Below are 16,129 nucleotides of genomic sequence, written 5' to 3' on the forward strand. Positions count from 1 at the left end.
TTAAAGTAACCATCAGCGAATTTCACTTGTGAAAAGTGAACAAGCAGCAAACGGTGAGCCGCTCTTAGGCAGGGGTGTCCCTTGCCGCCTGTCCGCGGCTCCTCTGCCTGGTCCCTGGAGGCCGGGCAGCCCCTCGGGCCCTTCAGGAACGCGCTGCTCCCGCTCAACGCCAGCTCCCCGGGCCCCGGCTGCTCGGCACAGCCCGGCCGCCGCCCCGCCCGGGGGATGGGGCTGGTGCGCGGCGCGGTCCGCTCCGCCCGGGCTCAGCCTGGCCCGGCGGGTCTCTGCAGCCCCGGCCCGGCGGGTCTCTGCAGCCCCCCCGCCCGTTGCCCGGGGAACGCGGGCCGGGAGCAGCAGGGCGGCCGCTGCTTCCATCCCTCCATCCCTCCTTCCTTCCTTCCCTCCCTGCCGCCGCCAGCAGCGGAGCGGCGCCCACACCCGCACGCCCCGCCGCCATGCCCCGAGCCGCCCCGCTCCTGCTGCTGCTGCTGCTCGCGCTGGCCGAGCGCCGCGCCTGCCTTCCCGCGCCGGCCAGCGCCGCGCCCCCCGGCCGGGACCCCTGCCTCAGCCAGCCCTGCCGCAACAACGGCACCTGCTCGCCGCTGCCGCCGCCCCGCCGCCTCCAGCTGGTCCTGCCCCAGCCCCCGGTGGGCTACAGCTGCACCTGCCCCCCGGGGGTCACCGGCGACTCCTGCCAGGTAAGGGACGCGCCTCAGCGCCGCCCGCCCGCCGCGCGTCCTTGTGCCCGTCCCTGCCCTTGGGTGTCCCTGCGCTCTGCGGGGACAGAGCCAGTGTTCCCCCAGGCTCCGGCCTCAGCCCTGCCCCGCTCCGCATCCCGCCCTTCCCGCTGCCCTGCGCCGGCCCTGCCGCCCGGCCGGTCCCGGTCCCCGGCGGGCGCTGTCGCGTCCCCCCCGCCCCGCTCGGCCGCTCCCCCCGGTTCCGTTCCCGGCCGCCGCGGGCACCCGGGGCTGCGGGGCCCCGGCGCTTCCCGAGGGGCTGCCGGCCCTGCGGGCTGCGAGCCGAGCCGAGAGCCGCGACACGGGCGTCAGCCGGAGCGGCTTGGGGCTCCGGGCTCGGCCGGGGCTCGGGAGGACGGGGCTGAGCTCCGCCGGTGCCTGCGGGTTAATGTCAGTGGTTCAGCCCCCCCGCCGGCCAGACCTCGCAGGTTATTTAACACTGACTTACTGGAAGGTGAAAAGGATGGTCCTTGGAAGCGGATGCTCTATTGCACTGAATGCTAGTCCTTAAATCGTGTCTCCAGTAGTCATTTTCATAGGCTAGGAGTGCTCGCTCCCACGTTTCAGGTGCCTTTTGAATTGATCTTGAATTCTGAAAGATTGGAACGCTCAAAGTAGGGATAATGATCTAAAATACAGAGAAGCAGTAAGCAATATCTTTCTAATGTGCTTGGTCATATTGAGACCTAATGTAATATAATATTTGAGTTTATTTATTGTAACATGAAATAGTCTCTTTCTTTTTTTCTTTTCTTTTGTCTCTAGCATTAAGGATCTTTGTTATCACGTTAAGAAATTCACAAACACTCAGTTTTGTCTGTCTCCAGATGAGGGAAAGCAGGTGCAGGTACACAGAGGGCTGTTTCGTGCATGTGTATATGCTAGGGTACTTTCTGTGACAGTGGTGTACAAAAGGCTCTGTGGATTGATGACCATGGCTTTGTCAGTGCTCTCGCTTGTAAGTGCATTTGACACAGAAGCAAATGACTTCAAGTAATTTCAGTCAGCGTTTTAGACTTTATTTTCTTGTTCCTTTGTCGTGTAGTATCTGATCCATACTGCTGAATAGATGAAAGGGATAATGCGTTTACTGAAGACTTAATGTGTAGTGAAGTGTAAGAGTCATTGCAAAGTAGGAGCGCTATGCACAGAGTTCTCTGCTTCCCTTGAAATGCCCCAGTTGGTTCAATGTAACAATGAAAGTGAAAATATTTACACTAATGAGATTCTGTAAAATCGGAGAGATGAAAGTGGATTAAATAGATTTCTCTTTGGCTATTTTAGATCCTGTCTTAGGAGTTTGCTGTGTTTCTATCTCCGCAAGGAGAGAAAGAGAGCGCTGTGTGTTTGCTTCTGCACGTTGCTGTTAGACTTAAGTGTGTGAGATCGATGACTGAAAGATTAATGACCCTTTTGAAGACCTAGTAAAATGTAACACTTGCTGCCATCACACCTCCTGTGAAGTGTTGTGCCTGGGGATCTGGGTTTAATTGTTTTTCTAATAAAAGACATAGGCAATGTTTTCATAGCAGTTATGCATTCTATTAGCTGATAACAGGAGGCTTATGGTGTTACACATTTTGTTTCTTTTTATAAAACAGTGAGTAATGACCCCTGCAAGGAATACCGATAAAGAAATGAGTGCCACTTCTAGCTATCACATCAGCAGTTTAAGTGTGGATACCAGGTAGTTCTGGAAAATTAATATGGTTTTGAAATGTAACTTTAACTGGAGACCAGGCAGGGGTTTTTAAAGATGTAGTATAAACACAGTACACCCATCTTTGAGGTTTTGCTCATTTTATCAAAATAGGGAATAAATAAATGTTGTATAAATGCCTTACTTCTTGTGTTGCTGTCATTCAGATACTTCAGAGCTTAACAGATGCCTAATAGCTTAAACTTCCACAAAGAAAGATCATGTTTTCTAATTCAGTGACAGTAAATAACCATAATGATTTAAAAATAACTGTAAGGATTTTTTTTTCATGTACCATTACAAGTTATGAGAAAACTATTGGCTAAATTAGGGTATCACTGGGATATATCTAGATATGGGTTTTTGTCTTAATGCTGCAGTTGTTACTGAACAGTTGGACTCATAGACAGAAATGCCAGGAAGGGAAGAAAGAATAGGAATTATTGTATTTAAATACTCAGATCATGGAAAGTAAGTTTGGATTTTTGGAATTTATGGTGGAGCTGGAGTTCTCTGGGGACTCCAGCTTCCCTAAAAACATAGAATTATTTTCATGTTGCTTCTTGTAGTGAAGACAACATTTCAATGATTCTGCTCAGATGTGTTGAGATTTTAGAATGAAGACAGAATGTTCTCAATGTGCCTGTGAGTCAGCTGGGCATGGTGAAGTTGATAATGCAGAAAGATTGCTGAGAGTCAAACCTGGAGACTGCATGTCAGTTTTACCCCTGAAGATTTTACTGTAACTGGTTTTGATACATCTGTGGATGCTGGTGCTGGCATGGGAAAATAGTAAAACTGACATCAAGTACGCATGAGATACTTCTAAAAGTCCAGAGCTTTCCTATCAGCAAGTGATGTGTTTTACTGGGGCAAGCCAATTCCATGATTTCATGTTATAATTGCTTTAGTAACTCATTATTTATTTAGCAACAGAAATTACAGGTCCTTCTAGTGCATCCATCCCATGAATTATGCATTTGTCTATATCTCACATTGTGGTTTGAATATACTTTGTTTTGCAAATTTCAGGATTTTTTTTTTGTTATGGATTGTCTGCTCCCCCTTTGTGGGACATTGCTCTAATTTACTTCCATTTATTTTCATGGTTCTGAATTTTTTTCCCCGCTTTTCTTTACAATACTTCTAGTCTGTAAGGGAGACATAGATTTACTGTGTTGAAGTGTATTAAACTTTTGTCTGAGCAAAGAAATCACATGTATTCCCAAGGAAATTGTACAAAAAATTATAGTGAATTCAAATGCCTTTTTTCTGTGGGAATTTGACATTGGCCATTTCTCAGGTTTACACTGGGAGAATTTGATGAAATAAGCTGACATTAACAAATACTAAAGTTCCATTAACTTTATAATCCTTAAATTTTTATTTGTGTTTTACTTTTAAAAACAATATTTATTTTTAAATTACTAAGGTAATCACTACTCTGTTATATTTAATGATGTACAGAATTCAATAATATAGTTTTTCTTGACCCAGAAAGTTGTATGTAAAAATTAATTTGTGTTAGTGCCTCATGAAATAATTTTGGAGACATGAGGCACAAAGTAAGTAGTTAGGAAATTAAAAACCTTCGTGATCAACTTGGTAATTTGCTTAAAAATACATAATTGGAACTTAGCTAATTGCATTGAATTGCGTGATGTTTATTTGATCCCATGCTAGTGGTAATTTCGTTAAAAGGCTATCACATGAAGAAATATTAAATTATTAATGTATTTGAAAATACTGTCATACATGCTTTGCTTTAGTTGCTTGTCTTGCTTGTTTTTTAATTTAATTTTTTTTCTCTCTCCTTTGGTGGGTAATTTTTTCTCATTTGCTGCTTTTTAATGTATTTTTAGTTATTTTATAGACTGTCAGTAATGAAAACTAGAAAACAAGTAGTGTCCAAGCATTCTGAAGCAGCACTCTGACTTTGTAGCAGTTCTGTCCAGCCTGATTAGTGATGACTGACTGTTCCACTTCTGAGAGTGACGTGGTACCACTGGTGCAGTGCATTTTTGAGATAGTGTTCAAATTAGTCTTTTAGCAGCAGAGAGATCTCTTTGGTCTTGGGGATGATTTGTTGTGTTTACTGGTTGTTTTTCCACACCTAGAACAGAAAATATTTTTTAGATGTAATTGTGGACATTTTATTTATAATGGAATTCTAGAAGGATGTAGCTTGAGTTTAGAAAAGTCAAGGAAGGAACTGATATTATGAAAGCTGGACAATAGATTACATTTTAAATTTTGTTCTTATAATTATTTTTAGCATTTCTAAAGTTGTTTTTTATTTCCCTCCTGAATTTCTGCCTGATTGCTCTTTTTCATTCCCTCCCTTTTGTTTTGTACCTTTGAATGACAGATGAATTTATTCTTGTCTTTGATCATAGTATTTGAATGTTTGTAGACTTTAGTGCAGAGATTTCAGGATTTTTTGTCCTTTGACCTCAGCTTTTGTATTTTTATTTTGTGTTGGGTTTTTGCTTCTTTTTTCTTTGATTTTTTTTCTCAATAGATTTCTAGTAATGTGTTTAATGCTGAATGCAGAAATCCAGATGTAGCAAACTGCTGCAGGAAGAAGGATTGTTGTTTCTTGGCTCGCTGGTCTTCAGCATGAGCAGTATGAATTTCATTGGCCAGGTTATTTCAGGTTGCACTGGACAGTGCTGTGTAAAAGGACATCCTTTAATCTAACTGCTAAATCACCTTGGTGTCAGTATCCTGATTAATTCCTCACATGATCCTGTTTTCTATTAAGCGCTGACATCCTTCTGAACGGTCTCTAGTCCTTACATTTATAATGAATTCCCTAATATATTTAAAATGCTATTTTCCCCATTCTGTACTCATTAATGAAGGGTATATACTTAGATTATGTGGTTATTGTGATTCAAATGTTTTGTGACGTGACCACTCTGTTTGCTCTTTTACCTTTAATAACAGTAACATGTAGAGTTAGCAGATGCCCTCGAATTTTCTTCTTTTATTTGGATGTCCTTTAGCCTGAGTTTTGAGATACCATGTTGTTTCCTGCTGGCTCGCTCTGCTCACTCTTGCAGTACTTTCAGGATGCAGAATTTAAATATTTGCACTGATGAATATATGATGTGTGAGAAGAGGCTGTGAGAGCTCAGTTTGTTTTACTTGGAAGTGACAAAGGGGGATCCAAGTGCCCTTCTCAGCCACCTAATGGGTGGTCATGGAGAACAGGAGCAAGAGTTTCCCCAGATGTAATCAATGAAAGGAGAGGCAACACACATGTTATAGTAGGGGAAGTCCCAGAAATCTAAGGAAAAAAATTCCTTGCAATGATGATGGTCAATCACTGGAAGAGGCATTTAAAACAGTTGTAGGACCTTCATCCTTGGAGATTCTGGGCTTGAGTGGCCAAAATCCTGAGCACTGTGACCTGAGCAGGGCTTGGAGCAGAGAACCTCCCTCAGGTTCCTTCCAGTCTAAACCATTCTTCATATACACACCCCTGTAATTTTTTTCTCCCCATTAGATTTTGCATTTCCCTATTAGTCTTATCCTGTTCCTGCCTCCCCTTTGCTGGAAATCTGAATTATTTCCCTGTTGTTATATATGTCTGTTTTAACATCAAGTTTAAGCTGTACCTGGATGCTGACAAACTTCCTGCCATGCAAGCAGGACTCCTAAGATGGCAATGTTACTGTTAGATACCTAAAAAATGAATTCCAGGACACTTAGTGTACTTCTCCTTTAGTCTTAAATGACTATATTCACATTGCACAGTCATTATTGAGGTTTTTTTCAATTTACAGTTGTATATCACATGGAACTTATGGGTGTAATTTGTTTTCTGGGGGTTCTTGTGCTCTGCAAGTGCAGTGATGTTCAAGCACCTCGTGAACTCTGATCCCCAGGGTTGCAGTGGAGCTGGTGAAGTTCTGCAGTGTGGCTATGAGTAGTTTCAAATAGCACAGAGTAAATGAATGTGAGATCTGGTTTCTTCACCCAATTTATTTTAGTTGTTAGAACATCTGGTTTCTCTGAGTGTAGTAGAAATATATTTTCAGTCAGAAATTTAAGCTTTTAAAATTAGCATCTTGCCTTGAAGCATATAATGTGAAAATATGTAAGAGACTACTCAGCAGTTTCCTAAGCAGTCAGTAAAAAATTGTGCCATGATTTTTGCCATGGGATCTAAAAACATTTATTGTAAATATCTGTAGAATAAATCTGGAATGATGCAATAACCCAAACTGTCTCAGTTATATGAGAGGTTTTTATTTAGGTATCATCTACACACTGACCTTTTGAAACTTTGTATTGTCTTTTCCAGTATCTCAAAAGGCTCTCTTTAAATTAGTTAAAAATAGATCATTTTAAAGGCTACTCAGGTCATTACATATAGTGCAAACTATTTAGCTCTGAAAAATTCCATCATATAAATGAAAGTTTAATGTGTTGCTTTCAATACAATAATTTTTTATGACTAAAGATTGCAAAAAGCTGGATCAGGTGTAAAGTAAATGAATAATATTAGAAGATATGCTATACTTCTATATGCTTCAGCTTTTCATATGTTGTATTTTATTGCAGTTTATGCTCTTTGATCTAAGAGAATCAGTTTACAATCATATCTGCTTAAAAACCATCATTGTTTTATTTCCTTTGAAACAATCTAACTTGATGTTGTCATGTGTATATTGTGTAGCTCTGGAACTCATTTTTAGTGGAGCAGGTTCCCAATGGAAGTGGAATTGAATGCCTTGGTTCAGTGTTACAGGAGTAGCTGTAATTTCAGTAATTTCAGAAGTGGCATTTAGCAGGATCTCGCTTGATCATGGGGTCATGAGTCTAGAAATCTTAGAAGATGATTAATTAAAATTAAAGTTCTGCTTTAATAGGCAGATATGGGTCTGCTGGAAGCACTGTCCACTTGACCACAAACATAGGTTGGTTGTTTGATGTATGCTGAGAGGTCACCTGTTCTCTTGACAACTGCACTAGAGGGAAGGCTTCAATAATATTTTTCTTTAACACTTTTGGTTGATGTGGTAAGCTGAGCTCAGCAACCTGCCTAGTGGTATGGTGATCCCCAAATGAAAGGATCTAAATTTCCAGTGCACCTGCTTCAGCTGAAAGCACATTTTTTGGCAAAAGTAGGGCTAATTGCATTAACATTTCTTAGTGGCATTTAACTTAAAATCTGAAGGTAAAAACAGTTTATTAGTGCATTTGACACTATTGAGCGCTGTTTATTAAGAATCTTGTGTTGGTTTTTTAAGGAAAATAAGTAGTTTATTCAGCTTTTTGTTTCTATATAGTTTTTCCAATTTATACGTTACTGGAATAAAGTGAACTCCAAAATAAATGTTCTCTGGAGCGAAACTTTTCATTTGTCAATATGAATTCACAAAACATAAATTGTAATTGTATTATTAGAAAAAAGATCTGGAACTGTGATTCAGTTGTAATTTTCCAACAATTTGTAACAAGAGAAGGGTACATCAAAATAAACATTGAGACAGTAATGTTTGCTTGATCAGAAAACTCTTTAATTTTTCCATTGGCTGAGTGTAATCTCTTATGGAGAAGTACTCAGGCACTCAAAAGTGATTTGTGTGCTGCATATGGAGCCTGTTTGAGTTCAGCAGTACATATCACTGCCCTATATTATTTTTCAAGTTGACCTTGGTTTGCTTTACAATAATATAGGCTGTGACAATTATAATGTATTTTTAGTAATATATTCTGGTGTAAACCCTGAAAAAGTAGCTGTAAATTCTGTAGAAAAGTTTGGAATTGATACATAGTGACTAGGAATGGGGATATCAGGATTTGGTGCTTGCAATTCTCACTGCCTTGCTGAGTCACACTGTGCAAAAACTCATAGAACCTTCTTGCTTCCATTTCTCCTCTGTAAATTCAGTTAATCCTGGGTTTTCAAAAGGTTAATTTGTGAATAAATATAAAGGCTCTAAGACTGCTGAGTGAGAAGTACTTTATAAGGAAGTATAGTATTGAAATGCCAGATTCTGAATTACACATCAGTGATCCTATCAGGATCTATTTAAATTCTAATGAAAAAAAGCCTTCTTATTAAAGAAAAAAAATCAACCACTTGGACTATTTTTATATCTGGCAAATATTCAGTCTAGCAGTTTACAGATTAATTTAGTTTCATAATGTTCTTTCCCACTGAAAACAGGGCAATATATCAATGACCAGTATTTCAAAGACTTCTGTAGCAAAGGTGTTTGTGAACAAGGTGCTGTTGAGTAAGGTAAGAACAGAATTCCAATTGACAGTGAAAGTAGGGTTGTTCTACTGAGATAAGGTCACTGAATGTTAATGATTTTGGGAACTTTGTTGTACCTCATGTATTAGTTGCAACAGCAGCTGTATTGTCAGTTTGAGAAGACTTTGGGGTAGCTGTAGGAACAATAGCTGTAAAGAAAGTAACAAGATAGGGTTCCTTTTCTTTCCAACAAACCTCTCTTTCAGCCCAGGTAGCCCTTATCTGGTCCTTTGTGCTGGATCTAACAAAGCTGGAGCTTGTTGGTGACAAGTGTACGAGAGGAGGAATAACTTGACTCAACCATGCCTATTCTGAATAAATAAATAAACTCTGATTCTTTGGGAGGAATACCCATAAGTTTTGGTGGGTGGTAGAATCTTCACTGAGCCTGAGTGTTCAACATACAATTTAAAGATGTGCAGATAATGTCACAAGAGAGCAGAATGTTGTTCCCTTCTATGAACAAATAGTGCTTGGTTCCCTGAAATCACATTGGGGTAACTTTTTTTACAAGATAGAGAAGGCAGAAATAGAGAGCACCCCGAGAAAGATTAGTAGTAGATATGGAAAGATTTGAATAGTGTGGGATGGACTACTTGTTCACTTTTATACAAACAGGAGAGTCTGAAGGTAATCTTGTGACAAGGACAACCCCTTAAAAAAACAGTATCAGTGAGACAGTTAAATTCTTTTGGGCATCAGCTATTAATCAAATCATGTGGCAAAGGAATATAAATGGACAATTTTTTGTAATTTTCCAGACTTGATACGTTGCTGTGATCTCCCTTTGAAATATGTATTGGTTGTGCTTGTCCATAAGGACAGTAACTATCACCAAGAACCACAATGACAATTCTTCAGTTTCTTATTCAGCCTTAATGATTTGTGCATTCAATTCAGCAAATCTGTAAAAATTCATGCAAATTTTCTTTTAATCTTTGCTTTGAAGGTAATGTATGGCTTCTTCCGCTGAAGAACTTAAGCAAATTGTTAAATACCTTTATCAAAATCAAATTAATGAACGAATTTCTGTAATGACTAACCAAAACAAATTTTTTAGGTTTCTTACACACCTAGCAGTCTATTTATAACTTGTGATTGACTATATACTTGTACTTCTATTGTAATCTAATTTTCAGGCAAATTTAAGCGTTTTCAGACAAACTGAACATTAAAGAGAAGGAAGAAGGTTGTATAAAAGTCTAAAAATAGTTTATGAGCTAAATGCATTTTATGTTGAGATTTCTAATTCTGCTGCCTGGTTGCAAGAGAGTTTTCTGGCATTTATTGTGACTATGGAACACCAAGGTTGTGTTCTGTTATGTGGGGACTTGAGAAACTTTCTCATTTGACAATGTCTTTGAATTTCAGGGAGTTGGGTTCCGTGAGGTTTACTGACATGGGCAGGGTCTGTAAGATCAGATACTTGATTAATTCTTTTTAAGGCTACAGCATACTGTGTGATGATGGCATATGTGACAACTGAAGAAAATGGTGTTGAGTCCCCTGGGAAATTAACATGTTTAATTGAAGGAAGGACAAATTGACTTAATTTACATGACTGTAATAGACTCTAATGTTAAAATTTCTCTAACTATTGCCTTTTAAAAGTAATGGAAAGGTACTGACTTGATGTTACAGAAATTCTTGATAATCTTTCTAAGGATTTGTAAGGACCTGGCTTGTACAGAGGATTCTAAAAATGTGGAACTCTTTAGAGGGCTGCTTGGGACTTGACTGCGATATCACTTAAAGCTAATGTAAACTCATAGTAATTTTTTGTCTATGAAAACATTAAATGTATTTAGAAATTGTTATTTCAGTAACCATTTTAGCTTTGGTTTCTTGGAATGTGCCAAAGAAATTCTCTAAGGTGAAAGTGCAGAGGAACAAGCTCAGCTGTGCCACTTGATTCCAAAACACCTTTCTCCCCAGTTAAACATCTTCCCCTGCAGTCATCAAATGTCATCATTTTCTTTTGTGCAGGTGAGTGAGAAAGGCTGGATCATTAGTTACAGTGATTCCACCTTTTCACAAAGGCCTGCTTAAGAGTAGCAGGATAGATCTATCAGTTAGTTTGCTCTTTGATTATCAAGTCTAGCTGGTAGCAGTGTGTAGCAAACCAGGATATGGTCAACTTTGCTGGTTTTGATTTAGGAACATGGAGGCTTTTCTGTTAATGTAACATATTTGCGAGTGATTTAACCATGTTTTATGTTTACATGAGACATGATGTAAATCATCATACTAATCAATTGAAGGATACTCTAGAATGACAGCTGTACTAACAAACTTTAGTATGTGACACACAGCAAATGTAAATGTAGCATCTTAGTTATTTTTGCATGATGTATGTGCTTTTCACTTTGTAATGAGTACTGCAGCATCTTCAGCTTCAGACTTCTAGTTCTGAGGACATTTTCCTTTTCCAAGATACATTTGCATCCAGCTGTGTTCTGTATTCTCAGAATTTCTAAGCTCCTTGCCTGAGTGTGGCAGTTCACCCCACTGAGAGCTGGGGCCTTTCCTGCCAGCAGCTGTTGAGCTATGGCAGCTGCTGGCTGGCAGAGGCTCTTCCAGGCTTCTTGGCATGAGCAGGGCAGTTCTGTGAAGCTGAAGTTTTGTGAAGTCTTGAGAACTTCAAGTTACCCTGGCAGTCTTTGAAATCCTCTTCTCTGACTTGGAGAGTGGGGCTGCAGCATGAGGGCTTCAAGGGGCAGCATGCCCTGATCTTGGAGCAGAACATTAGTGCTGCAGGAGGGAGTTCAGTGAAGTGTCTGTCAGAAACACATCTGTGATTTAGCCTCCTCTGATCAGAGGTATCAGCACAAAACTCATTTTAATCAATGAATTGTCATTTTCTGGTTACCCCTATGTTCAGCTAGAAGTTTCTATCACTTGTGTCTGGAGAGAAAAGTTCCTGAGTTTTTAATGGTGAATCGATTTAGATGTTAACCTTGCCATTTCCTAATCTAATTTTGGAGATAACTGTAAAACTGTTGAGTACCAGTTGTTGATCTGCACAGTTTATTTTTCTCAATCTTTTTAAAATAACAGAGATGAGGTTTTCTGTTTTTCAAGGGAATTGTAAAGGTGTGAGGTTGATTGCTGATCAAGCTGAGCTGATGAAACTTGTATCCCTCATCTTAGAAGAATTTGCCTTTTTTCTAAAGACAATCATGTCAAACTAGTGGGAATCAAAGTGTATGTAGGGATGTTCCAGTGCAGAAACTAATTTGCAGTCATTCTACTGCAATTATGGATGAGTAGAATAATAAGTCATTCATAGTTCCTTTAAACCTCATGAAGTAAGTGGGATAAAGGTGAGTGTGGAATATAATATTGTGTATTTGCATTTCTTTAGTTAACACATGAAGTACAGGAAGCATTGGGGGAAAGAAAAGGACAAAAGTTAAACTTTTTGGATGACTTTTGAACTTGTATCAGATAAGCTGAAATATTTGCTGTAGATACTCATCATAGAATGAGGAAATCAATACATTCAGGCTTAATGACAAAGCACTTGTGTCTGTGCTCTGGAGTTTGACAGTTACAGAAGCTTTGATTTCATGTACAAAATATGCTCTGAGCAAGGGAAGTTTGCATTGCTGCCTTGGCTGGTTTGGAAAGGGAGATCTGGGCTGGGGCCCTGGTCTGACACTCACTCCCACAGCAGGGCTGCTCCTGAGCCACAAAGCTGCCCTTGCCTTCGACTTTCACAGGGTGCGGAATACTTTTGAGGATACTAGCTAAATGAGTAAATATATACTTCAAACAGTCATTAGAAGGCAATCTATTTGAAATATTCTCTAGGTACGTTTTTCTGGTTTTCCTCTACCTTTATCAGAATAACATCTGTTCGATTCCCAGTTTGTTTGATGCTTAGGCATCTGTTCACTGCAGTTGCAGGAATGTAATTTCTGTAGCTTCTGGTGTTGTCTTTTAACTGTGAATTCCATAAATAAAGTTAGCTGCCAAAAATAGTTTTTATTTTTTTCTTAGACAAAGAGGATTTAGATGCTGAAAAAGTCTGATAGCTTCTTTTCTTGCTTGACTTGCATTTCAATGGCATTGTGGGATTTTCCTTTCAGTACTGACAGTTCTTTAGGTATAACTAAAAGGATAGTTGGTTTGAATTTTCTGTGCCTCAGCTAGATGAATTCACATAATATAGCAGAGAATTTGACTGTTGGCCTTTCCTTTAGCACCTGCCTGTAGTCCAGATCTGAATAAATGCATTAATGATCCTGCATAGTGTTCCAGGTGTCCTTAGCACTCTCTCAGGTATGAAAGGATTATGAATTTCTCGGGTCCTATTATGATGTTATATACCATTGTTCATGTGGATACAGCAACCCACGTTATTTTTAGCCATCTGTATGGATTTTTGAATTTTGCTTCTTCGAAGGCCAGCATTCTTCTGTAATGCAGAAGCAGACATAGCTAGACATCTGCCATAGGATTTCACATGAATAGAAATATTAAGAACTAATTTTTGGCGTTAAGGTATGAATTGGGATATAAAAGAATCAGATAATTTAGAGAAAAAATAGTCAGTTTTCATTGCTGATGTGTTTCCAAATATAACAATATTTATTCTCCTCACCCTTTTTTTTGGTAGTAAATCTGATTTGCATTTCCACAGTGAATGCTAGATAACTAACCAGAGTGATCCAGTTAGTGTTTTCTTACTCCTATTAAACAAATTATAGACTTATAGGTGAAATATTTGTGCTCAGCAGCAATAACCTCAGCAGTGACTTACCAGCTAAAAATATTGCCTACATTTTAGTTCTGAAAAATTTAGTGAATGTGCTCAGTGCTTGACAAATTTAGTAGATTTCCCTGTTTCTGACTAACTTCTTAACCATGACTTTCACTTATGACTTTCACTTATGGCTATTAAGTAATACTGTCATTTCAGAATGTATTTAGGTCTTTAGCCTTTTAAGATCTCATTTCTGCTTTGGCCAATAACTGATGTGGAAGTCATCATTTAGGTCTTTAGCCTTTTAAGGCTAAAGATTTAAGCCTTTAAGATCTCATTTCTGCTTTGGCCAATAACTGATGTGGAAGTCATGTGCCTTTTTGCTGAAGTTATATTGTATAGTCATCCACATCAACTTGGAAGTGTGAGTGGATTGCATCTCTTCTTATTCCAGATCGAGTGAGAGGATTCTTCTAGAAAAGAAGTTTGTCTAAAATTACTTTTTGTGAAATATGTTTGGAGTCAGTCTTTGTAATTCTTCACTGCTGATTATTTTTGATTTTATTTATAAGCTTGAATTTCTGAGGGACTAAGTCCTTCAATGAGTTTTTTCAGTTGTAATTACAATTTCACAATTGTTTAACTGTTCCTGTTTATTCTGGAAAGGTATTTCTGGAGCAAGTAGATGGCTCCTACCACCAAGCTAGCTGACAATGGGAATTGTATTTGAAAATCCTATGAACCACAGAGGCATCATTCTGAACTAATTTGTTTTCAAGATTTTGTTATAACATTTAAAATGCTTTCTGGATAATCAGATGACAAAACAACTCTTACTAGTGCTGCAGTTCATCTTGTTTTGTTTCAACCAACTACACTGGATAACAACTTTCTTATTTTTCTACACTTGTGATAACTCAATGCAGATTGATAGTGTAAGTAAAATCTGAGATTCCATTTTTGTATGGGTTTTGGAATAGATTTAGAATAATCTATTGTTGAAGCTATGTAACAATGACTTCTTTCTAGCAACATTTAAAATAATTATCTACAGTGATACATTTGAGCTTAGCAGTTCAATAGGACTCCCATCATTTATAAATATGCAGATATACCCAGTGGTGTGGCAAGTGTGGTTTAATTTTTTCACAGTGGATTGTGGTGCTGCTGACAGTCTTCAAGAAGCTCATTTCTCCAGGTACTCTGAAATGGCTTGAACAGAGCAGTGCAGCTCAGAGGCCTTGCTCTGGAACCTTGAATCATTTGCTATGTTGTGTAGATGTGGTAAGCACAGTTTGTTCTAGGTGCCCTTGGGTTTTGTGCTTTTAATTTTTTTTTTAATGATTTCTTTGTGTATTGCTATAGGGTGACTTCTATGTTGGATTCTGTGTGAAGATAAAATATTTGATATGATTCAAGATGTGATGAATGAAGAAAGAAAGAAAGAAATAAGAATCTGTTTTGCAGGCATATTTAAATTCCTAATTAAAGACTGTTTCCATTGCACTCAGCTGATTGTGGATTGGATCAATAGGCTGCAATAGTGAGTAATATCTGCAAGACCACATTAATGGTCAATTCAGATAAAATAATTCTGGCTACAAATAATTAATAGATGTAAGGGAAAAATTCTGTCCTCACCCTGCTTGTTCTTCCTCGTCTCCTGCCTGATCTGTTAATGTTGATTTTTGATCTGAAGGTTTGGAAACTTGGTGTTGCAAGGCTTGATTTATAATCTGCCCCTAGAAATTTTCTCACCATTTTCTTCAACATCAAAACTTTCTGTATGTCTATAATGTCGGAATAATATATACTCACATTTCACTTTGGAAATTTCTTGATCTTATAAGAAAAATATTGACCTTCAGACTACAAAATGGACTCTGTATTTTCATTCCAAATATTGTAAACTTACTTGTACAATTTAACAATATGATGACCTTTTAGAGCTTGTAGAGGTCTTCTTCAGAGCTGATAGGTACTGTAGATTTTTACCTGGTGGTACTAATTTACTTTCCTTATTGTCCCTATCAGATTTATTCTAGAAGTGTTTTAGTAGATTGTCCAGCAATCTGGTGGATTTTGGTGCTTAGTTGTGCCAAAGTCTTAATCTGGTATCCTTTTGTATTTAGGCTTTCATTTTGTCCCCCTTTTAGTTTTACTTTTACCAGTTTACCTTGTCACAGGATGTTATTCTGGTGAATTGTTTGTTTAGTTTGTCTTCTGTAGAGTGGTTCTGAATCCCTGAAGGTGTTCCTTTGTGTGGACTGTAACCTTTTGGAATTCTCAGTAATGGTTAAAACTCCTCTTGCTATGATGAAACATTTTCACTCTGTAGTAATAAGCACACCAAATGCAAATTCTGTTTTTCACTTTACTGCAGGTTGTTTTTTGTGCACCTGTGACAATGCGAAGGTCTGCTTTCTCCTCCTAACTTCCTCCTTCCCCTGTACATTTTGGGGAAGTTTTGTACAGAAGGGCTGAAACTGGAGCGGAACAGCTTTGGACAAAATCTTTCTCCTGCTAGTAGTCACTTTCCATTATCTGTTATTGGGGAAATAACATACTCCACATGGAAGAAAGCTCCAGGGTACTGATGAGGATCATGTGGAGTCACCTACATTTGTCTGCGTAGAGCTGAGCTTTATTTAGAATGGTTAATGCTGATCAGGAGCTAACAAAGCTCCTGACTCCCTGCCAGCTCCATGCAC

General features: G+C 39.0%; 1 protein-coding gene across 1 annotated transcript in view; it reads left to right on the forward strand.

Moving 5' to 3' along the window:
* Nucleotides 1-321: 321 nt before the first annotated feature.
* The window catches only part of DNER (delta/notch like EGF repeat containing), a 111,593-nt gene continuing 95,785 nt past the window's right edge, over nucleotides 322-16,129 (forward strand). Inside the window, exon 1 of the mRNA XM_039722437.1 lies at nucleotides 322-698. Coding sequence (XP_039578371.1) covers nucleotides 456-698 — 243 coding nt within the window. The 5' untranslated portion in view covers nucleotides 322-455. The remainder of the gene's footprint in view (nucleotides 699-16,129) is intronic.

Source organism: Passer montanus, unplaced genomic scaffold (assembly GCF_014805655.1).
Source record: "Passer montanus isolate IOZ18808 unplaced genomic scaffold, ASM1480565v1 scaffold48, whole genome shotgun sequence".
Taxonomy (NCBI): domain Eukaryota; kingdom Metazoa; phylum Chordata; class Aves; order Passeriformes; family Passeridae; genus Passer; species Passer montanus.